Consider the following 25,148-nt stretch of genomic DNA (forward strand, 5'->3'; position numbering starts at 1 on the left):
TAGAAGTAGTACTCACACTAACAATGATTTCAAAGCAATTTTTTAAAAAATGAATTGGGGAAAAAAGAATGAATTGGAAACCAGGTGTGGAGAGTTGCTACTTGAAAAGTCTCTCTGTAAAGATAGAGAATATCACAAATAATAATTAATCTGATAGCAAATCCAATTATTTCAGAAATGGAGCCCATTGCTACTCTTCATTGGATTGTTAACAGACTTTACTGCAACTTTACCATACATGTCTTCAGTTATGTGATTGAAGAATACGCATAGTAATGCAGTGAGTATAGTATTTGCAGTTATGGTTCCAAAGTGAAATTGAGTGTAGCTCTTCTTCTTAGTCTCTTGTCGTTCTTGTTTTGGTTATATTAGTACCACATATAAGTATCTGGCAATAAACTATTCCTCTAAGTGAAACATCATTTTGATTATTACTGACATTGTTGCTCATTAAAATACATAACCAAAACACTGTTTTTCTGTAGGCTCTGAAAGCTATTTCATGTAACTAGGCATGGAATACAAATGAATTGAGGTAAAAGGGGCTCTGGACTTTAGATCAGTAAGCAACAGAAGTTGGCACTTCATCCCCCCCCCTCTCTCTCTCTCCCTCTCCCCCCTCTCTCTCTCTCCCCTCTCTCTCTCCCTCCCCCCCTCTCTCTCCCTCCCCCCTCTCTCTCTCCCTCCCCCCTCTCTCTCTCCCTCCCCCCCTCTCTCTCCCTCCCCCCCCTCTCTCTCTCCCTCCCCCCCCTCTCTCTCTCCCTCCCCCCCTCTCTCTCTCTCTCCCTCCCCTTTATCTATCAAGCCTTTTGGGTATTTTTAAAAGGGCCAGTGGGATCTCTCAGCAATTCAAGATTAAACAAACCCTCTCTGTTTAGTGTTATGATATATGAATACATATTAGTCAGAACATTCCAATGGCCATCTTCTAGCTCCCAGTTCTTTGGCTGTTTAATGCATATGTTTAGCCACTAAATGGTGCTTAAAAATAACCGACTGCTGTTTATGCTGTATATGATTTTGGAACATTGTCTCTTTTCTAAAAAAAAAAAGGTGTCCCCCACCCCCTTTTTGAAAGGAAATTTAAAGATATAACATTTTCAGAGAAAAACAAGGTTTCCTTTCAGCATAGGGACATTTCACTAATGATAAGGGAAAACAATTTCTTCTTATTGACTTTAGGATCCACAGACAAGGAAGTTAGTTATTGTAATGAACTTTAGAAACATTCCAAGTTTGGGGGGGAAAACCCAAGATTTTATGTGATGAGAATCTTCCAGTTCTTGACACCGTTTGGCCATTGCTTCTGAAGTTCAAATATAAGCATCACTCAAGCTGTATAACACCATAATAACCTCTCAAACTTTGCTAACTGGATTCTGGCTTTATTTACTGCACCATTTGTACCATAATGGTCATTACCCTCCCCTCCACTCAAGAAAACCAGGAACAGTGTCATGCAGATGAAGTGGAGAAGGGCCTTAACTTATCTGGCTGTGTCAGAGCAATAGCAACCTGCCTGCCATGGTGGCAGCTTGCTGGGAGAAGCCTTTGGTTGCTGTTTCTCTGCATCCCACTCTCCACCTGGTCAGAGTGCACAATGGTATGGTGAAATGCAGACACATTTGCTAGTCATTTTTGAAGGATCTGGCACTCTTCTTTAATACCTTCTTTAATAACTAGATATTTTATTAATATCTAACTAAACATTTTAATTATTTAATTGTTATTTTAACAATAACAATAACCAGATATTTTAATAACTAGATATTTTATACATGATCTTCTTTAAATGCACTCTTCTTTAATAACTAGATACTTTATATATGCTGGAAAGTCATGTTCTTCATGTTCTGCTTGGCCATTGTGAGAAGAAGATGCTGGACTAGGGCCACCGGCCTGATACAGCAATCTTTTCTTATGTTCTAACTTCATGACCATTGCTATTCTCCGTTGTGGCTTGGCTGCTAACAATGAATGGTGATTAAAGAGAAATCAAGATCAGCTAGGAATGCAGGGCACACCTATCTGTGAGAGTGGAGACTGCACCCAGGGTTCTCTCTCAGAAGGTCTACCGTGGAAGGGAAGGGAAGGGGAGAACCTATTTCACTAATAAAATCTGAGGTTTTGGAGCTGGCTTGACAAGAAGCACTCTTACCAGGGGGTGGGGAGTCTGTTGTTTTGGGTGATCCTTCAAGATTAGGACTGCCAGTCAACTAAGTATTTGCCTCTTCCCCATTACGCAAGTGTACATTTAGAAGTAAGCTGATACTACAAAACAAAACTCCTAAGGCCCCATCTGCACTATACATTTAATACAGTATTATTAGGGTTGCCATATTGCCCGGATAGCCGGGTTTTACCCGGATTCTATGCATGCCACCCGGCGCCCGGCTAGCTGCTTACATGGCCCGGATTCTCAGCTTTAATTAAAAAAAAAAATTAAGTTTCTAGGTGGTTGGGTTCTCGAGATATACATAAAAACGTCAGCCACCCCCCTCGACTATTAAATCTTTCTTTAAACACTACTGTACTATAGCACTTCGTAGCTTTAACCCTGCCCGTTCAGCATTGCAGCCAATCAGGGATTGTGTTTCAGTTTCATTGACCTGAGGCAGTGTCTAGAAAACAAAATGGTGGTTTCACCCACCCACCCCCGTTTATCTGAAAATCTCATAAATTGGGTAAGTATATACATTTCAGTTTTTTTTCCTCTTGTGTGCAGGAGTCAGAGCTTGGGCAGTGTTTTGAAAACCTTCCCAATACTTGCTTTTTGTAAAAGCAGTGCTAATCCCATATGCCCAAAGTAAATCCCATTTAATTCAATAGGACTTACTTTGAGTAGACATGGTTATGAATGTGCTGAAAATCAATGGGACTTTGGAGTGAATGTAAAAAAGAATTATGTTTGTGTTCTTACTCTTTCTGTCTCCAGTCCAATTTTAAAGCAAGTAGGCAGGGCTTACTTAGGTATCACAGTTTTTATTCTGTAGGAAAGTAATACTGATTTTTTTAAAACTAATACTGATTTTTTCTGCAATGACCAACTGGTCTGACAATAAACTATTATATGGGCTGTATGTATTTATACATCTGCTGTGTGTGCATGTGCGTGTATGGAGTCTTTCCAACACCCATGTGAGGTAGGGTTGGAAACCAATGCAGCTCACAACAAGAAATAAAGCCATTTAAAATCCAATGACCATAAAACAAGTATAAACAGTTGCAAAACAGCGTAAAGTGGCATGATTCGGAATTTTGGGTTGTGTGAATGAAGTTGCTTATCACTTGAGGTTGCATTTCTGTCCCTGTTTGAGTAAGCCCCACTGAATACGCTGGGACTTGCTTCTGAATAAATAAACTTAGGATAGCACTATAAATATCTTTACAGTTTGTGTAAATAATAAATATATTTGATAGTCATGCTTATATACATATTTCTTCATTTATATTTTTGGTTTTTGGTTAGGAATCCTGACTGGTTGTGAGATGCTTAGTTTTTTGCCTTACTCATAGGAATCTTGTTGTGGTTGGTATGGTATTACATTTAGGAAAGTGTTACTGCCTTCTGTGTTTTTTTTTCCTATTTGCATTTCACTTATCTTTAACCTCACTCCGTTACAGCCATAGAAGCAACAGCAGCATATGCAAGATAATTAACTCCCATTAGTGATAAGAACAAGAATTTATAATTATTATTTCAATTAAAACAAGAGGCTTATCAATACTTTGAAGAGGACCAGATATTTATTTTCTTTCTGAGCCAGGACTGGGTCTTTCATGATGCCCGGTGTGTGTGGGGGAGCAGGAGAGTAGTCGATAAGACAGACATCCTGGCATTGGTAATCTAATTAGCAAGGTATGTGTTGGGTTGTTGCACACTTCCAGGCCCACTTTCATTTTGAGTATGGAGGTGGAACCTGTGTAGATGTGGTTGAGAAATTTTGAGTTAAGCAAAGCTCTGCTTTTATAAAACCTAAGAAACATACAGATACTTTGAATGTCTGAGTGCCTGCACCAGTGGAATACTGGAGGAACTTGTAAAATTTGCTGCAACAGTATTTAGAACTGAGCATGTGGTGTGAAAGACTCCTTTTCCTAACATTTTGGCTTGTTTTTCTCCACCCACCACATCTCTGAAATATATTGTATATGTCATGGTTAACTGTGCTGCTGCCCTGACTTACTTTATGTTTGTTGCTATTTTGTGTTTTTATTATGTTTTTATATTGATTGTGTATTTTTATTGTTTTTATTATATTTGTAAGCTGTGCTGAGCTCTGTTTTTAACAGCAAAAGGGCAGGATATAAATTCTCTTAATCAATCAACAAATACTCCATATTGTTGGAAACTAGAGTCTAGGCATTTAAGGCTGAAAATTTTGCTTAAAAAAAAAAGATTTCTCACATCTTTCCCCAGTTTTTGGTGGTAATTCCTAGGCACAAAAACAATACAACTGGACAATCCAAATATTAATATGCAAATAATTTGCATAATATGCAAATAATTTGCATAATATGCAAATTAACCTGCCTGGATTTGTGGAACTGGAATATGGCAACCCTAAGTATTATGTCATGGCTTCCTCCAAAGAATCCTGGGAACTGTAGCTTCTTACAGGTGCTGGGAGTTATTAGGATACCCCAATTCCCCTTACAGAGTTACAACTCCCAGAGTTTCCTGGGAAGAGGGACTGATTGTTAATTCACTCTGGGAATTGTAGATCATTGAGGGGAATAAGGACCTCCTAACAAACCCTTAACAAACTACAGTTCCCAGGACTCTTTGGGGGAAGCCATGATTGCTTAGAGTGGTATGATACTGCTTTAAATGTATAGTGCAGATGGGGTCCAAGTTTCTCTTAAGGAAACTGGCCCTGAAAAAGATAACTCCTTTAGTGCCCTACTGCTTGGGGATGGTGGTGGTGATGGACTACTATCAATCATTAGTTTTGTTCACATAGAGCAGCCTTTCCCAACTAGTGGGCCACCAGATGCTGTTGGACCACAACTCCCATCAGCCTCAGCCAGCATTGCCAATGGTCAAGAAAGATGGGAGTTGTGGTCCAACAACATCTGGAGGCACACTAGTTGGGAAAGGCTGACACAGAGCAAAGGGCTTGTGCTCCTTGTCACCCTCCATGAGACTCTCCCTGGCATACTGGTTATCTTTTGCCAGGTTTCACTAAAGATAACTATCATTAGCTCTGATATAGCCTTTCTTGCCTCTTAATACTGCTTAGAAAGCACTTGCAGCTTCATAGAGGTCGGTGGAAGAGCAACTTTGTAGTTCGTCAACCTAAGGGTAAAATGTCATTTCTGCACAAGCCCTTCCTTTGGGGATGGTTTTCCACCATGGACATTTCCGTGCATCCATGATTTATTCAATCTCATGCTCCAGAATTAATTTGATGGACCCCTGGAATTGTACAGAGGGGGCTGGAAGGCATCAAATCAATCGGCAGGTCTTATCTACTTCTCTGTTGTATGTGATAGTCATATTGCTCTCCTATGCACACCCCACTGAAATAAATGGAGGCTGCACAGTAGCAGTGTTTGGTAGACACTGTTGCATCTTTAGATTTTCTTCAGCTAAAATGATGTACATAAGGTAGCCATTTTTGCTGTCCAACTCAGCAAGGCAGAATGAATTCACAATGTAAAATGTCTATAAGCTTATGTTTATTTATAATATTATATCCACAGTAACCATAAACTAGAATACTCTTGAGCCAAGGGATACACTTTTATAATGCCTGTGTCTTCATTAAGATTTCACCACGCACCTACACTAAAAAGCCTCTTCCTCCACTTTATTATATCTGAATTTACCCAGACCCTGTCCTTGCATTATTTTTTAAATCTCCAGTTCCCTGCTTTACATGCACTCTCAAATTTTAAACAAGCAAAATTTGTGCATTAGTGTGTCCTTTTCATCTATGATTTATGAATGACAGGTTCCTTGGTGCAGCTTAATGGTTTGAGAGAGAGAGATTATTTTAAACATTAAAGTGAAAACCATTTGCAACTATGATAAGAGAGGTCTGTTGAAATGAAAGTTTAAAATCTGCACAAGGCAGAGGTGAGCCACTGAGCCAACAGGTGAGGGTACCATGTGCACAGCTTGTAAGGGAGTTTGTTCTACACATTAGTTGTTTCCCTTTCTCATTGTTTCATAACCTGTAGCACTTGGTGCATCAAACAATCCATCAAGTCATGAGCAGCAACTAGAGTTTAATCACTTAAAAAGGATTTACATTGCTATGCATAACATCCACTTAACAGAATCACCATTTTATCTGTGGGAAACTTTTTCCCTGCAGTTATGTCAGCAAAATATATTTTAAGAGCAGAAGAGGTGTGAGTGTGTGCGTGTGTAATGTGCACCAGAAAATATAAAATACCAAATGTAATAATATCTGTTACAAAGCTATTTGTTACATGATCTCCTTTTGTTATTTGTACCCTCAAAACAGCATGCTGGTCACTGCTTAGTATTCCCATTTTTTTGTTATCTGCATGCAAAAGGCAGTGCTTCATTAATGAGGAACAAACATGGAGGTTTAATCACAGCAATTCTGCAAAAATCTCATTCCGTCGTAGTCACTGTGCCACTCTACCTCCTTCATTCTCAAAGCCTCCCCCACCTTTCATCTTTTTAAGTTTGCCACAATGCACTGGTGTACCACTTCATTGTGGGTTGTATCCAAAGGTCCCCTTCCTCCAACAGAAGGAAGAGAGGATGGAAAGGAACCTTTAAATGCAACACCATGTGCCCAGGTTCAACTGGAAAAATCTAAGAAACAAACTAAGAACCCAATCCCGCAATTCAGTGGGGAAGATTCTATACACAAATTAGCACTTGCAGTTCTAGTGGCCTCTGGCTGGCTGTTGTTGGCAACAGAATAATGTGCTAGATGGACCTTTCTCTGATCCATATAAATAAGGTACAAATCATCTCCTGCAACGTGGCTCCTAGAGTGCCATTTGTTGCATTTAATTTCATTATACTGTTGCTCCTTGTCCTTAACATTTAATCCAACAATAGCTGGTTAGATTTCCAGCAATAGCTGGTTAGGTTTTGGTAGAAGGTTACAAGTGACACATGAAAGTGATGGCCTTCCCCAGTTGTTTATCTCCACAAGCTGATAATCAGAGGAATACTTTCTCCAAACAAGAGCTTCCATTTACCTATTGTTGTGTCAGAGACATCTTCCATGACTTTAATTGTGGTGTGTTATTGTTATTCTTAATCCAACTAATCTAGTGGCAATTATATTTATGGCAGCAAATTCCATACACCAGCTATGTGTCATTTGTACTTCATTGTATTTCTATGGTTAATGGGGAGCCAGTGTGATGCAGTGGTTATGGTGTTGGACTACGACCTGGGAGACCAGGGTTCGGACCCCCACACAGCCATGAAGCTCACTGGGTGACCTTGGGCCAGCCACTGCCTCTCAGCCTCAGAGGGAGGCAATGGTAAACCCCTTCTGAATACTGCTTACCATGAAAACCCTATTCAAAGGGTTGCCCATAAGTCGGAATCGACTTGAAGGCAGTCCATTTCCATTTTTCAATGAACTCCTGAGTTTCTCTGAGTGACCCCATAGGTCAGATGTTGCCAGACTACAACTTCCGTCATCCTTGACCACAAGCTATGCTAGCTGGGGCTGATGGGAGTTGTAGTCCAACAATATCTGGGGGGCAGCAAGTTAAGAACTCCTGCCATAAATGATCCCAAAGACAAAGATACTATGCCACTTATGGTAGCAATGACAGAGAAACTATCAAGGCCTCCTCCTTTGAATAGAAAAATATCCTTTATCTACATTCTGAGTGTCTTCAAGCTCCACTTTCAGTAGAGATCAGCTCCATTCGGGAATTCCAAGTAGGAGCTCCTGGGTGGAACTAATCCCAGTGGAGCTTCTGTTTGGTGCTAAATGTAAAAGGCTCTGAATGCAAGCCTCACTTCCAAGGAACAATCAGGAGCACATTTTAAGGCTTCTGATCATTCCTTTACAGACACTTCTTAAATCTGCCCCACAGCTGATGTCATTGATGAGGCGGGTGGGCATGGGGGAAAACTACCTCATGGGTCAAATTATGAGACTTTCCAGGCTTAAATGGGCCTGCAGGCCAGCTATACAGGATCCAAGACTTCAACAATGATACTTCCTAATAGGATGGATGAATCTAGGAGAGATGTAAAACTTTTCTCATAAAATGTCAGGGGGATGAGGAATCCCATCAAACACTGTATCAGGCAGTACTGTGCTGCCTGACATAGTGTATCTAGCCTGTGGCTGTGAACATTCAATGTGTGCTTGGAAACCTGAGGCCAAATCCTGTAGGTCTCCTGGAAGCTGGAAAGGTGGCTGAACAGGGCCTCAGTCTATTTGCCAATCCAAGGACTAATGAAACCAGAACAAATCATAACAACAAAAGCTGCAGAACAAATTATACAAAATAAGGAAAAAATCAAAACTACTTAACTAGAGACCTCAGCATTCTACTTTTCCTGGTGTGGTATGTGGATGTAGAATTCATTATTATTTGAGTATAATAAACACATACAGCCTTTACTATAAGACAGACATTAACACATTTAATGTGGAAAAAATGGATTTTTAGTTTTATGTTAAACTGTATACCCAAAGATGCAACAACGTAGGTAAAGATCTACTCTTGTATCAGAAGAGCACAGAGCATATCACAGAAAGAATCATCTCAGAGAACCTGGGGAGCTCCTCTTTCTTGTGACCTCTTTTACTCCATTCTAAGAACATTGCTCCCCACAATAATGTTTTTAATTACCAGAGATCGAATACCCTGCATAAATCCCAAATACAGGATAGCAGGGATGGCTAAATGGCAGTGGACCAAATCTAGCCCCTGATGTCATTTAATCTGGCCCCTGGGGACCTATTGAATTTTAATCTAATTATGGCAGGGGTAGAGAACCTCAGGCCTGGGGGCCAAATGTGGCCCTCCAAACCTCTCTTTCTGGCCCTCAAGACTTTCATTAGGCCACTTCCCCTTCCCTGCAACCTCTTCTCTTCCCAGGCTGCACACCTCATCAGTTCTGCTTCATATCGCCCTTGAATGTTTTTCTCTGGCTGGAATGTGTCTGTGAACTCTGCCTGGATGCCTGGAGAACCGAAAAGGGTGTGTGAGTGTACGTAGGAACGGTCCTACTATACAAAGGAAAGATTTACATGTGTTGCTCCCTTTGCCTCTGGCCCCACCTACCCCTGGGGATGTTGCCCAGGAGGGAATGTCGCCCTCAAGCTGGAAAGGGTTCCCCACCCTTGAGTTATGCTAACAGCTATGCTCACAGATTCACTTGTAAGGAAAGAGGGGCATTTTCAAGTTGCGAGAAACTGAGTTATTCCACTGTTTCATGCTACATCTGAAATCCACCTCTATCCATCCTGGGGCCTGCGGTCTGCAGCAGGGACTGTTCTTGTCATCTTGCTGGTTGGCTTGCCTTGCTAGACAGTGGTGTGCACAAGAGCTTTTCTGTTGTGCCTGCACAACAGACTGTCCCTGGAAGCTCAGATGCCAGAGACCCTGATGGGTCTTATTCTCTGAGGCATTTGGAGAGAACCAATAAGGCCACTTTCTATTTTCAGTATTTTCAGGCTACTCTTTGTTGTTGTTGTTGTTGGAGTGGTTGCTTTAACTGTTTCAGCTGTCCCTGTTTTAAGGACCCCTAGAAGTTTCTCACCACTCAGAGATTGGGGTGTGCACAATATGTCAGTGCCAATCCCTGGTGAGCCTCGCTCAGAAGAGGATTCCACAGGTGGGAGGGTGCAACCCTTGTTGCCACCCTCTGAGCTTCCCTAGAAGGGAAGCAACAAGGGAGAGGGACTTTACAGTTGTGGCCCTCCACCTGTGGAAGGAATGCTCTCCTGAGTGAGGACATATTACAAGGATGGCCTGGCACCAACACTGGTATTTGAGGATCGCTTTGGAAAGGGCAGGGCTGTGCCTTCATATTTAGGAATAGTAGATAAAAGAAAGTAATAAAAAACACCTGCTAGAAGTAAAATAATGATGAGCTTCAGATTATACCAGAGTGGGATTTGATAATTGCTACCAGAGATTGGCCTAGTGCTGGCCTGTGTTTTCAGTATTTCCATTGCAGGGAAGACTCATAGGTGATGCTTCTCCAATGGTAACAATTGATCAAATATATGCAAGCATGTTAGTTTCTATGAGTTGGCCATGTTGGCCTTCTCTTATAGTTTACCCTCCTGTGCATGCACATTGCACAGAGAGACAATGCATTTCAAGTGCAAGGGCCAGGATTAGGGGAAGAGTCCAGCTCCACGCTTGTGACAGGGTCTGCCACAGACAGAGACCTGGAAAGGGGACGATTGTCTGTTCTTCTCAGCTGCGTTGCAGATATGATTTAGGAACATATCAAGACATGGGGGTGCCTACTTCTCCAGTGCAGCCTAGGCTCTGTAAATCAACATACCAACTTGATGACCATTTCATTAGTATTCCTACTGAAGTCACAAAACCCCCTCTTCTAGGTCAGGAATTTGCCACCCATACAGGCAAAATTAGGTATGCTAAAGTAAAACAGGACTTAACCAAGAATGTCTTTTGTCAACTAAACTCAAGCTATAACTTGTACTTTTATAGTTTTAGTGTCCCAAAGGAACAGAAACGATGAATTTCCATTTTTGAATCCAGATTTTAAAGTACTGTTTTTGCATTTATAAAGTTTGGTTTTAAAATAAATAAATAAAATGGATTTCCAATGAGATTACCTTGTAGATTTTGCAATGGCAAAGTCATGATGCCTCCTGCTGCAGCTGCTGCCACCAGCCCTTGGATGTTGGTGAGATTAGCGGTAGGCAAAGTCAAGACCAGTCCTTGCTGGCCACCCAGCTGTCCAGCCATGTTGAAAGGAATAAGGATAGGTTGATTCAATGCTGGAGTGCCTCCTGGCATCACTCCTGCTACAGCTGAGGCTAACTGTTGAGCCGTCAGTAGTGGCTGCAAAGAAACGTAGAGATCATATTTTAACAAATAACAAAATAAATGAATAACAGGAAAACAGCTTTCCCCAAACTGGTGCCCTCCAGATATTGTTGGACAACTCCTGTCAGCCTCAGCCAGCATAGTTACTGTTCAGGTACGATGGGAGATGTAGTCTAAAGCATCTGTTCTATACCATGTTGGTAAAGCTGTTCAAGCACCTGGAAATATATTTCTGACTTATTTCAGATTTCTGAATTCAATACAAGCACAGAGTGCATTTATACTAGGCCCATAACATTATAATCAATCAAATTTATAATCAAAGATTAATAAATTAAAAACACTTTTACCAAAACGGGGGCCTGAATTAATCAGGCAGGAGAGATATTTTCTTTTTTACCCTGAGTATCTATAAAATGTGCAGGTGACAAGCACCTTCTTGACAGAGGCATTCTCTTTTTTCCCTCAGTTCACCATGAACGCCTGCTAAGATGATGCCTCCTACAGCTAATGTGCTTGTCATCTAAAAACAAAGAAACCATACCTCTTGCATCAGAAACATTGTTTTTCACCACATATGCAAATTTAACTGATGCACTGATTAATTAACTAAAAGTAATATGATTAATCAATTAATTAAAATTAACTGTTTCTTAAAGTTACAGCCTGAGTTTATACAAACATTTATGAAAGTCAGTGCATAGGGACTTTCTCCCACCCCACCCCCGCTTACATTCTCCTCAGGTAAAGCTTTCTAGGGAATGTATTTATGATGATGATGATGATGATATAAGTTAATACCAAAATAGCTAAGTGAATATTTTGTACTCCTATGTGGTCAGATTTTCCTTGTAATGGGCACTTGTGTTCAGGGATGTTACATGCAAACATATGTAATGGATCTACAATCAGAGCTTGGAAAAGTTACTTTTTTGAACTAAAACTCCCACCAGCCCAATCCAGTGGCCATGCTGGCTGGGGCTGATGGGAGTTGTAGTTCAAAAAAGTAACTACAATGATACCTTTCTTAAAGAAAAGACATTTTGGATTCCAAATGTTTGTTTGCCGGATTCCAAATGTTTGTTTGCCATAGCATGGACAAAAACATTATCACCTAGCTGTGGACCCAGCCACTGCTAAAGGCACAGGTGCAGGGGATCATTCAAAAGTTGGCCACCCTGCTTGAGACGAAGCACCCAAACCTGCTAGGCAGAATAGAAGCATGGTGTGCTTATGCATAGTGCTGGAACAGACTAGTTCAGTTTAACAAAGTTCATTGAATTAGTTCAAAAATATATGAATGACACCTGAAAGTAGTTCTCACAACTGCCAAGTGAACCAAATGTCGTTGGGGAAAATAATTATTGGGAAAAATAAATTAAACAATTCACATTCCACTTTGTGTGTTTTGATGTTTTCTTAGTTTCTTAAGTATGTTTTTTACTTCAGCACAGCAGTTTGTAACTGAAAAAAAATGGCCAAGGATCATTTGGATGAACTTCAATTGAACTGTGAACTGAGTGTGAATTAAACTAGTTCATTTTGTAAAAGGACAAACAAACTAAAATTAGTTCCTTTTTTGGACATGTTGAACTAGAACTAGTTCCTTTAAAAAATGAACTTTCTAAGCTCTGATTATTCATAAATAGAACAAAGATAAAAATGAAATTAACCCGGAGAGGTCTGCCTTTTTATAGGCAGACACTGGAGCAGAATACTTATGGAATATTAATTGCACATCTGTAGAAATGGTTTTACTGTTTGTAGAGTTTGTTGGAATGATTTTTTTTATGTGTAGAAATGGTTGTTTTTTGAACTTGTATTTTTGTCTACTTTGTATCATCTTTTTCTTGTACGCTGCTGTGAAGCGGTTTATAAATTTGCAAAACACATACATACATAAGGTAGTATATTTAATAGCTGGAAATATTTTTTCAACTAGATGCAGTGCACTTCAGTATACCATAAAATGAAGTGGAGAACCTTTTCGACTTTTATCTAGCCCCACCCCTGTGGGCCAACTTTGACATGTGACATCATAATGACATTGTGTGATTGAATGGTGGGTTGCCACCAACATGACAAAATCCCTTAAGTGGGGTTCCCAAGAGCCCGATAAGCAGCTAGCTGAGGGGCGCTTGGGAACTACAGCACAAGGTGCTTTGCCAGCCTTATGCATAGGGCTGGCAGAGTGCTTCTTTCTTCTGCCCATCAACTGGTGTAGAGCTCCCTCACACAGCTGATGCTGGCAAAAAGCAGACATCTTTCTCCCCAACTCTCAGGTGATGGGTAGGAGAAAGAAGGCCACAATTTGCAGGCATTGGCTGTGTGAAACAAAACTTTCTCACGCAGGTGATGCCATAAAAATCTCCGGGGGTGGGAGAGAAACCTACTTTTTGCAGGAGTCTGCTGCACAAAGGAGTTTATGCAACTGATGCCTGCAAAATGCTCCTGGATCAACACTCGCACTAGTCACCCATCCACTGATGGGCAGTAGGGGAATGCCTTGTTCCAGGAGGGGGAAGTGGTTTCCACTGTCTGCAGAAGGCAGGTTTCTTTTCCCCCGTTCCATCAGAAAACTCCCTTGTGCAGCCAATGCCTGCAAAAGCAGGTTTCACACACGCTTTTTGCAAGCATTGGCTATACAAGGGAGTTCTCCATCTTAGCAGCAGTTTCAATGGAAATGCTTTCCCCTTCTAAAGCATGGTACCCATCAGCTGATGGCTGGTGAAAGCTCACCTTGCTCCAAACAAAGGAACAATCAGGAGCTCACTTCAAGCTCCATATGGTTCTTTTGAAGCAACATCTGTACCCGCCCCACACTTGATGTCATGTATGACATTCGTAGGGTTCCTATATTCTAGTTCCACAAATTTGGGCAGGATAATTTGCATATTATGCATATTATTTTCTAATTATGCAAATCAAGCATGTTAATGGTTGCATTGTCCAGTCATTTTGGTTTAGTGCCTAGCAATTACTACCAAAATGCACACCCAGTCCTGCAACAAACTAGCATAAAAGATAAAAGACTTAAATGCAGAGATTTGGGTGGACATTTTTATTTTTTCATGGAAAATCTTCAGTTTCTAAAAATTCATTGTTTTATAAAATCCATGAGTAAACATGTATGGATGCCATTAACAATACAAGGCAAGTTTTAATTGGAACTAATAAGTAGTGCAAGTGATCCCGCAAATACTGGCAGTGAAACTGAGGTGACCCAATGACCTCAGTGGGATAGTTAAACTCTGTTAGAGTGGATGAGAACACAACCATTTCTATGGCATATCATGCACAGTTCTTTGGGTTTGCTGTAATTAGCATGCCAACATTTTTCAGGGCCTTTGTGTTTTTTCCTATTATCTTTAAATATTTACAAGCTTTATTCCAATAAAAATAATTTCCACATAAAGCTTTGGATTTGTTTGAATGTAATGCTTTTTCCTAATCAGATAATTCAGTTCAAATACTTGTGGCTATTGGGACATAAAATTAACATGTACCTTAGCCACCCAGCCATTTTCTACCTTCCATGAATAATGGTGCTGCTGGTGTCCCCTTAAGGAGCTAAATCCCCAGTCTGCATTTTCCCCCATGGACCTGGCATAGCAGTGGAAATGGCAAAGATCTCAGCCACTGCCAGCGAGCAGACATGTAGCACAAAGAGGAAAAAATACCACATGCAAAGCAAATAACTTTCCCAGGGTGGTGAGTGTGGGGTGGATTCTTCCATTCCTATTAGTCTTAAGGGGGAGAAAGGTTGCATCCTCCCCAAATGCAGTGAATATATATAAAGTCTGTGTAAATGTATAAAAGAGAGAGAGAGAGAGAGAGAGAGAGAGAGAGAGAGAGAGAGTGTTTGCACATACATGTGTTTATATGCACAAACACACACACTCATCCATCCCTGGGGAGGAAATGAAGTAGGGTGAACTTTGGTGGGGATATGCCTCCAATCATTTTGAGGAAGGATATGTATTAAAATACTTTTTAGCCTTTTCTGAATTGCTTAACAGAGGCTCTGCCAGACAACAGGGTGAGTGAGGCTGCATTCCAACACAACTTTACTTGGGAGTAAGCACCATTTAACAGGGTGGTGGCAGCGGCAAAAAATGCAGATACTAATACCTGAGCCTTTTCTACAGAGAGGTTTGCTTCAGGGGAGGGAGCTTTTGGTGGATTCAAACCTCTTTATTTCATCTTTCATTATGGCAGGCAGACACTCCTATTGCATTCACCATTTAAGACACTTACCCCAAGACACAGAGGTAATTGAGAATAAGGCTACATCTCCTTGCTAACTCAGCTAGAAAGTGAGCTACAGTCTCTAGATAAGAAGCGGATCAAACCACATGTGTTGATCAAACGAGCATGTGCAGTTTTCTAAACTGTCTGGATTCTGTATATGAAGCAGGCAGGCAAGCTAAAATTCTTGATTTTCCCTGGACAGCTGTGGTGTCCATTGTTGGCTAAGAACAATGGAAGGCAGGAGGAGGATGCTTCCCACAAAATGATTGGGCAGAAAACTGCCTCCATATTTTGCTTGTATCTCTAGATCTACAAGGGCTAGAGCCTTACTTTAAAAAAAGAAAGAAAGCTGGGAATCTGGGCCACCTAATGGGCTAAGTGGGTACTGGGTAGCATGGCTAGAAGCCAGGTAAAACCTGGCTAACCAGGCAATGTAGCAAACCTAGGGTGTAGCTTGGGGAAAAGAGCCTCATGGGCCAAACTGGGATCCCTGGCAGGCCACCTTTGGCCCACAGGCTGGAGGCTTCCCACCCCTACATAAACACTCATTATAGATATCCAATAATATTTTAAAATTCAATAGCTACATGCCAAATATGATGCTAATTAAAGCCTTTATTTGTTCATTTATTTAAACATTTGTAGACCACTTTTCAAACAAAATCCTTCCCAAAGTGGTTTAGAGAAAGATACCTAAACAAAATACTAGTAAAACCAACCTGAACTAATAGCTCAAAGGAAGTCTGTTTGTTTTCTAAGTTTGCAAGTGTTTTGTATTTTTTTATACCATGCTTCATTCAATCATATTCCCAGGGTAGTTTCCAAAAGAATAAAACAATTAAAATGTAAACACAGGGCCCCTCCAGACTGGTGGGTTTTTTTTGGGTTTTTTTGCAGGTATATTCTGCAACATGTCATTGACACAATAATAGTGTATTGTCCATACATCATTCTGCTTTATTAGTTGTTCTGCAATATGTCCCCAATGGCATTGTATTATTGCCACCTGGCATGATGCTCTTGCACTATTGCACAACGAAAGTCGGACAAAAAATAAACTGGAACATTTGTGGTACAAAAAGTCATAGGATTTCAGCATGAAATTATGGGAAATGCACTGATACGTCCACTAAAAAACTTTTGCAGGCACTAGCAATACTGAATAGCGCCCCCGGTACCATCATGAGCACAAATCATTCATACATTATTGTATGAATGTACAATAAAAAGGACATTGGGAGTTATTCCACATATAGGTCTGATTGCTGGAAGGGAGGGCTAATACCACTGAGCTATGGTCCCTCCCCAAATATGTAAAACTCATGTAAGTGTCATGCTAATATTCTCATACAATTCTAGTTTTAGTATATGTGTTGCAAAGCAAGCACATGTTCTCATCACCTTTGTCAAACAAAAGTTCCTTGGATTTTTTGGAGGAAGTTATGACAGTTCAAATGGTCTAAACTAATCTAAGTTTCCTGTGGAGATATGCCCAGAACTGTGCGCCAGAATGTCTGCCAGCTCTTCCCCACCAGCTGGCTCAACCACTTTGCAAATACAATCCCTTCAAAATTTTGCTTAGCATTACAGCGTAATCCACATCAATACTTATTGGCTCCAAACTAAGATAATGAGTGACATGCACAATTGTCAGCCACAACAAGCCAAACTTGCATTAAAAGTGCATTTAGCAATTTCACATCAGCTCAGGCTCTGTATTTAAAATAAAAGACTGATAGGAGGCTCCAGTAACTTAATCAGCAAAAATTCGTAGCACAAAAATTTTGCTTGAAAAGTATATAGATTTATCCTTAAAAAACTTAAGATGAACTCTCTCTCTCTCTCTCTCTCTCTCACACACACACACACACACACACACAAATGTTAATAGCTAAGTATGCACACATTCACTCAACACACTGATAACTAAAGCATGCACCCAAAGAATTCTACTTTACCCATTTAGGTGATTGTTAATATTTGTTTTCAGAAAACTGAATTTATTCTGGCTCAATGAAGGAAACTGACCTGGGGCCCAACAGGGAACGCTGGATGGTTTTGATTGGGTTGGTGCTGATCAGATGTGCTTGTATCAGACAGTCCTCTGGCTCCTGGAATTCAAAGAAAAAGCTCTACCTTAATATCTAGCCTGGGGACTAGCACATTACATTTTGCTGTGATGTCATGTAGTATCAGGCTGAAAATGATATGCTAAAGCAGTTTATCAATAACTCAAGCGCTCAAATTACTTATCAACTGCATAAATGATGCTAATGCTCGTTCAGGCCAGCCTCCTCCCTCAAGAGAGATACAGCAATCTGACAACAGTGAAACTGAAGCTATCATCAACACAGCTAATGTGGGTTGTATTATACATCTATTTACATAAAAGCACACAAGCTCTCTGCAGGGAAGAGAGGTTTTTTGAATGGTAGGGGGAACAATAGCTACCCTAATTTCACAGAGCAAACATTACCTGGGCCAATGTCAAGTCACTTCTACTCTATATCTCAGTAAAGTCTTTTAAAAAGATTACTCAGTAAAATATCATTGTGTAAACTAGTAGTTCCAAGCCAATTGGCCTTTCCACAGACGTAAGAGTCAGTATACTTCCTACACATTTCACAGAATGAGTTGTGGAATTCTAGGTTGTACTACTTCAGACTAGAGGTGCAGGGTCATTTCTTTTGAATGTTCTCTCACATAAAGACCCCAATGGATGCAATAGACTAGCATATCCAGGAGAGGGTTAGGTTAACTTTTCTTCCTGTTGGGATGGTTTAGTACATGCAATGAACTATTTATTTGGGGAAGGATTTCAAATGAGTTGCATCACCTGCAGCATGACATAGTACAGTACCACCTCATTCTATGCAGAGTATAGAATGGTTTTAAGAGATTTGGATCCAAACCCCTGCTCTGCAACAGATTCTGCCCCAGATCCTAAACCAGCCTTCCATAACCAGGTGCCCTCCAAATGTTTTGGACTACAACTCCCACAACCCTCAGCAAGTGTGTGGGTTTAGGCTGATGGGAGATGAAGTCCAAAATCCCTGGAGGGCACCAAGTTGGGGAAGGCTGTCCTAAATCCACCAGATGAATCTCCTGTTTATGTGCTGATTTTCACTTTTTGTCAGGCCAAAAGGCAGGATCCCCGTTTAACTCACATGGTTCACATGACGTTGCAGGCAAGGAGAAGCTGTAACGAAGTTTCCCCTTTAAATCCGTATCAACCCAATTCACTGATGAAGCGAAAAGTGGCTTAGCCAGCCACTTCCGCCTCACTCTGTCCTCCCGCGTTGGAGTTCTGTTTGCCTACTTCACTCATTCCCCCCTCTAATCAATTTTGTGTCAATTGCACCCCCAAGTTCAGCCGGGAGAGGCATGAAATTGACAAGAAACAATGGGGGGGGAATCCTCTTCTCCATTAGCAATAGCAATACTCTGGAGGGAGTAAAATCGTTCCGAAAGGAATGTCGATTAGTGTGAAGGGAAAACAGTGGATTTGAAGGTAGGAAGTATGAACCTGCAAATCTATGGCGATGCCAAAAGCTGCGTCTTTAATACGAAGTTCAGCTCCCATGTGAATAAGCCCACTGTCTCTCAGCCTAACCTACCACACAGGATTGTTGTAAAGGTAAAACAAAAGAGGAAGAACCATGTATACCACTTTGAGCTCCTTGAAGGAAAAGTGGAACATAAATGTAATACTTTTTTTAAAAAAAAACGGAGCATCCACCTCACATGTGGCATTATGGGGACAGTGAGCCATTCCACTTTATCACTGTGTAAATCAAAACTCTGTTGAGTGTATGAAGCATACTGTTTTAAGAGTTTTCTTCAAAAGCCTTGATTCCATGTTAAAAGAAATAAATGAAAATCTTTTGTAAAAGTGTTGATGTACCATAACCTAGAAGAGTCTGACACAGATTTTATCTTTTACTGGCAATATGTTGCCACAAATCTGCTCACATGAGTGTTCATTTATTTATAGAACTATTTATAGACCGCCTTTTGGCCCTCAAGAGCGTCTCTAGTGGGGTTTACATAAGCAGTATAACAGGAGCTGCAGACTTTCACAAGACGGAAAGGGAGTTAGTCATTCTGACATGATGCTACTAAGCTGAGTAGGCTGCTCACATGAGCAGGATCCCATCCCCCAAAGCAATACCAGAACCCAAGAGACACCAGACTCTTTCTACACCATTTGGAACAGCTTTATTTCTTATAAAAAGAGAAGTGATTTTCAGAGACATTCATCCACAGTTTACTTGAAGATTTGGATAAAAGACTGAAACACTTAATATGATCCCAATTCCCACCTTACTAACTTCTGATTTTGCCTTTCAGATGTGATACGATTATAGAGTATTGTTTGCCTCTGAGGAACTCAGAGACGTGACTTTTTACAGGTATTTTCAGAGATCCTCTAATAGAAAAAACTTTAAGGAGCGCATTTTACCTTAAACAAATTTACCATTTTTGTTTATATTGGTTTGGTGTATTAAATAAATAAAGGGAGGAATATCAGAACTGACTGTGTGTCCCTGCAAACTAGCAGCTCAGGCTGCCATTAAGGGCTCCCAAAAGGTGATACTTGCCATCTTTCTTTCTGCTGTTTTTTGTAAATTGTATTGTTTTTATTGATGTATTTTTATATTTGTGTTATTTTTTTTTGTAAGCCGCCTTGAGGGCCTTTTGGCCAAAAGGTGGGGTAGAAATAAACAACAACAACAACACACCACCACCACCACCACCACCACCACCACCACCACCCCACCACCACAACACCACCACCACCACCCCACCACCACAACACCACCACCACCACCACCACCAATTTTTCTGGTGCTGTTTCTGTTCCTTTGTAAAATCTTTTCTGTCACTACAAACTCGCTAAATTTCCTTTTTTTGGACTCCTGATGAACAAGAGCAAGCCCAGTAAAAAAAAAAAGTGGTATGGCAGCTCTAACCTTGCTTTTCTACTTGCACTAGAATTATATAAATAAAAACCATTTCTGTTTGCACTCACCATCTTTCCCCATGTTCCCAAGTCTATGTAGGAGGTGTTAGATTACCAATTTTTTAACCAGCCCTATATAGGCTAACATATAGCAACTAGGTGATTATGTCATGATTGTTTCATAACAACTGACTTGTGTGTATGATCGATTGGAAGCCATACACACTCTCTGATTCTATTCCACACCTCTCAAATGGGGCAGGTCAAACAAAGATGATAGTTGAGACATTGTTAGCGACAATGTTTATGACCCATGTTTCTGATTCTAATCCTTCCATGGTTATTATTTACAAGAAGAAAAAATAGACACACAATCATGCATTGTTTCATGATGGCTAAATGGAAATTTATATGGCAAGAACAGCAGATACTTCTCCACATTGCCCAATGTTACAGACAACCCTGCAGGTTGCAGTCTACCTGTAAAACTACATTTACAAGTGACCACCAAAGGACAGATATCCACAAACAACCAAGTCTCTGAAAGAGGCATTTAGGAGCAAGATGCTGTGCCTAAACCCGCTATAATTTGGCAGAACATTGGTAATAGTGCTGATCAATTGAGTGTCCCCCACCTTAATACCTGTCATCCAGCAGCTAAACTGAGGGAGAAACATTGCACAATGCACCCATTTGTATATGCAGTTCAATAGCCACTTAAGTGATACATGCATATAAGCCTGCCTTTGTATGCCTCACTGGGTAGATTGGGGCATATGCATTATTTCTGCAGGTGAATGAATACTGGTAACAAAAAAGATGAAGCTGGATCATGTCTATATATTGTTTCTGAGGCAGGATGAACGAATGCATATGACTAAGAAGCAATAAGAACACAGGTGCCTTGAGAGCAACATATTCCAGCAACAATTTTTAGGATTTCTACCAAACAGTTCAGCGTAGATTTTGTTCTCTGCTGTTTTACTGATGGCGGTAGAAATGGAATTCTAACTCAACCTTAACAAGATCCTTTTCCCACCAATGTTTGTCCTATGAATAGCAAGTGAGAGGCAATTCAGAACTATTTTATTGCCACGCCATGGTCTGTGAAGGAAAAAAAAAGGATCTGATTCTGCCATCCTTATAAATTTTAAAGAAGGTATTATCTGCTCATTTAAAACACGTTCTTCTGTATGTTCTCCAAGGGAACAGACTTATAAATAATGTAAATGTGAAAGAAATACATCACCACATTAAGGTACAAATAAAATAGACTGCTACATATTATTCAATTGACTTCTATTTCTACAGCAATGTGTCAATCTTAACAATATTTTATAAGGGGATTAAGCAATGAATGTGGAGAATCATTAGGCAGAAACCTGGGAATCTGATTAATTTGTAATTTTTTAAAAAAGGAAGTCAGAGATGCACATTGGTTTGGGAATACTTACAAGTGTTGTATTGAAATTCTTCCATTGATTTGGAGCAGTCTAATAGTAAAAGCATGCGGATGTCCTTATAAAATGAATTGTGTCAAAATATATTTCTCATTTAAATTTCTCCCTCTCATTTGACAGAGAAGGTAGAATGAACTTTTTAAATATACATGGACTCCAGCAGTTGGCTATTACAGTTTTGGATGACAACCAGTCATCAGAACATTTATTTTAAAAAAATAAATCAGAGCAATTGTATCCTCAAGTTCAGGAGAAGTGGAGTACGCTGCCATAACAGATGAATAAAGCTAAAGTTTCACACAGTAGTAAGGTCACTACAGAAGAAAGGGATAGCCTTGAGGTGTTTGCCAGATTGGGAAAAAAAGTAGCACAAAGTAGAAATAATAATATATATAACCTCTTTACATAGCTTTACATATGTTGTGGCAATGACAACAAATGCATATCCAAGTTGCTTGGGTTATACCTGTCAAAGGAAATGCTGATACAGTGCAATAGCTAAGAAACTGAATTGCAAATCATTCCCTTGTTGAATTTTGCTTCCACCATGTTTTAAGCAGAGCCCTTCCCAGACAGTATTTGCACATACACTAAAGGTATATGTGGGGCAGGGTGAGAGGCATGGAATCCCAGCAGGAAGCCCCACTATATGTACATTCAACCGACAGTCAGAATTTCATATGTTTAAACACCACCATGTCCAATGATGTCATTGTATGCTGCCAAATTTTCTACAAGTCTTTAAACTCTCTAAAGAAGCCACAAATAGTATTGAAGGCAGGTGTCACTCTTCACTGTTCACCTAATGACAATATGTACAGTCTATCTTCTCCACTGCTTCTACCTGAAGAATCAATTTGTACAATAATAGATTTTCAATGAAATAATTGCAACAACCAAGTGAGATACAAAGTGACCCTTTTGGATTGCCTAGCAGAGATTTGGGAGGGACTTGGGAGATAAACTAGTCCATCTCCCTGCTCAATATAGGGATTACATTGCAGGATTCAACAATATCGTCCCTGACAGATGGCCACCCAACCTTTACTTAAATACTCCGGCTAAAGGAGAGCCTACCACCTCCCAGGGTGGTTTGTTTCACTGTCAAACAGCTGTTACCATTAACAGTTTCTTCTAATGTTCAGCCAAAGTCTGCTTCCCTGCAATTTCCACATTTTGGTTCTAGTCCTGCAAAACAAGACTGCTCCATCTTCTGCATGATAGTCCTTCAAATCTGATTCACAAAGAGGTAAATTCATATATCAGTTATCATATGATGATCCTGTCATGGGCAGCTGTTCTTCCCCACTGATGTTCAAATCAAATCTTTATTTACAGACAACTGACCACAAATACGGAACATAATATTAGATGTTATGAAATAAAAGACTACATAGTAACACAGACTACAGCCAGCAACATATTAGATTGTAAAAACAACTTAATTAGTTTAATTACCATTAACAATCATACGGGGTCTGGTCAAAATGTTCTTCCCCACTGATGGGTGTAACACACACGTTTAAAAAGTTCTGACACTTAAAATATGATGGAAGTCTCAAATGCCAGTTTCAAATTGGTGATCATCACACCAAACAAACACATTATTAGACAAATCCATCCTTGATGAGAAAGAAGGCTGTTAGTAAAAAAGCTTATTAGATGTTAACTACCACATTTGTGTGTAATTGTTTGAAACCATTCTCAGAAAATGGGACCGTTCACACATCCCAATTCAGGCTACATGGTGCCCCCCAGATGTTATGGACTGCAGCTTCCATCATCCCTAACCATTGGCCATGCTGGCTAGAGTTGATTGAACTTGGTCAAAAAGGCAGCACATGTTAGTTACACTTCTAGTTCATGTCTTGATCACTGCAGTATCAAGGGGTGATTTTCATCTCTAAATGAACCATCAAAGATCAATCAACACATGCAAAACCTTCAGATAACCCCCTTCCTTCAAACCAATGTTCATCAGTGGATTCACATGCAGCTATGAACCACCAAGTATTGAGTACCAAAGTATTCATTTATTAGATTTATATCCCACCCTTCCTCCCAGTAGGAGCCCAGGGCAGCAAACAAAAGCACGAAAAACACTAAAATATCATAAAAAGAGACTAAAATATATTACAACAAACATCCTTAAAAACATATTAAAACAAAACATCTTTAAAAAAAATTTTTTTTAAAAAGGTTTAAAAATATGTTTTTTAAAAAAGGTTTAAAAACATGTTTTTTAAAAAAGCTTTAAAAACATATTAAAAAGCAAAGTAATGTACATGCATGGGTGAATCTGCCCCTAGCATAACTCTGTATCTGTGGGCATAGATTCTATAGAGGCCAGAAAGGTTTGGGGAAAGTGCAAAAAAAAAAGTCAAAAGATAATCTAGATCTTTATTGCGCCAAGAGCAGTGTTCTTCAACCTGGGGTCCCCAAATGTTGTTGGACTACAACTTCCATAATCCCCAGCCAATTTTGTGAATAGTCAGGGATGATAGGCATTGTAATCCAGCAACATCTGTGGACCCAAGGTTGAAGAACCCTGACCTAGAGCATATCCCCAGTGAACTGAGCCATTATAACTTGTTATTGCTTAACAGAATATAAGCTGGAATATAAACAGAATACAGAATATAAATATAAACTGCCCTGCGCTCCTACTGGAAGGAAGGGTGGGATATAAATCTAATAAACAAACAAACAAACATTTATATAGAAGAAAACAAATAATGAACACAAGTTTCAGTGCTTATACAAATAAATCCCCTTTGAACCTTAAATATCTATAATATTAATTCTAATCAACTACAAAGTATGCCCAGTTTTCAGCAGTTCTGGTTGTCTGATTACTGCTGCATATTCTAATTGCATCAGTTAATTTGTCCAACTCTGTGAGATCTAAATACCCATGCAATCAGGAGTTGTGGATAATACCCGTTATGAACACACTGAATTTTTAATGAAATTAATGGATTCATGATTAGAGCTTTTATTAACTTTTTAATATATTTTTCTATTCAATTAAATAAAACAAGCAAAGGGCTTATTTCCAGTCTAAACTCTGTAGTGTCTGACACTGTGGCTATTGTTTCAATACTCATATGACACCTGCCATATGCAGTAAATGATCACATATCGCTAAACACATCCAACAGTGGTGGCTCTGCGTCTGTGGAATGACCCCCCCATCTAAGTGATTCTCACCCTAACTTTGTATTCTTTTACATGACAGGCAAACCCCCACCTTTTTCACCAAACTTTTAGTAGGTGACGGATTAAGTCATTTTAATGTGTTTTAATCACCCTATGTATGACATCTATTACAATTATGTTAATGCTTTTCTTTAGTATGCATTATGTTTTTATAATAACTCATATCCATTGATTTCAATGAGTCTACTCTGAGGACTTCATAGTTGGATATCATCTTAAGTCTAGATCCAATTCTATACTTTTAAAATTTAAAATAT

General features: G+C 39.8%; 1 protein-coding gene across 7 annotated transcripts in view; it reads right to left on the reverse strand.

Moving 5' to 3' along the window:
• The window catches only part of POU6F2 (POU class 6 homeobox 2), a 502,018-nt gene that overhangs the window by 240,756 nt on the left and 236,114 nt on the right, over positions 1–25,148 (reverse strand). For all 7 annotated transcript variants that reach the window (XM_061586055.1, XM_061586054.1, XM_061586057.1 and 4 more), the window contains 2 exons: positions 17,278–17,360; positions 10,785–11,013 (listed from right to left, as the gene is read on the reverse strand). In XM_061586055.1, the coding sequence (XP_061442039.1) occupies positions 10,785–11,013; positions 17,278–17,360 (312 nt within the window). The remainder of the gene's footprint in view (positions 1–10,784; positions 11,014–17,277; positions 17,361–25,148) is intronic.

The sequence above is a fragment of the Rhineura floridana genome, chromosome 10 (assembly GCF_030035675.1).
Source record: "Rhineura floridana isolate rRhiFlo1 chromosome 10, rRhiFlo1.hap2, whole genome shotgun sequence".
NCBI lineage: Eukaryota > Metazoa > Chordata > Lepidosauria > Squamata > Rhineuridae > Rhineura > Rhineura floridana.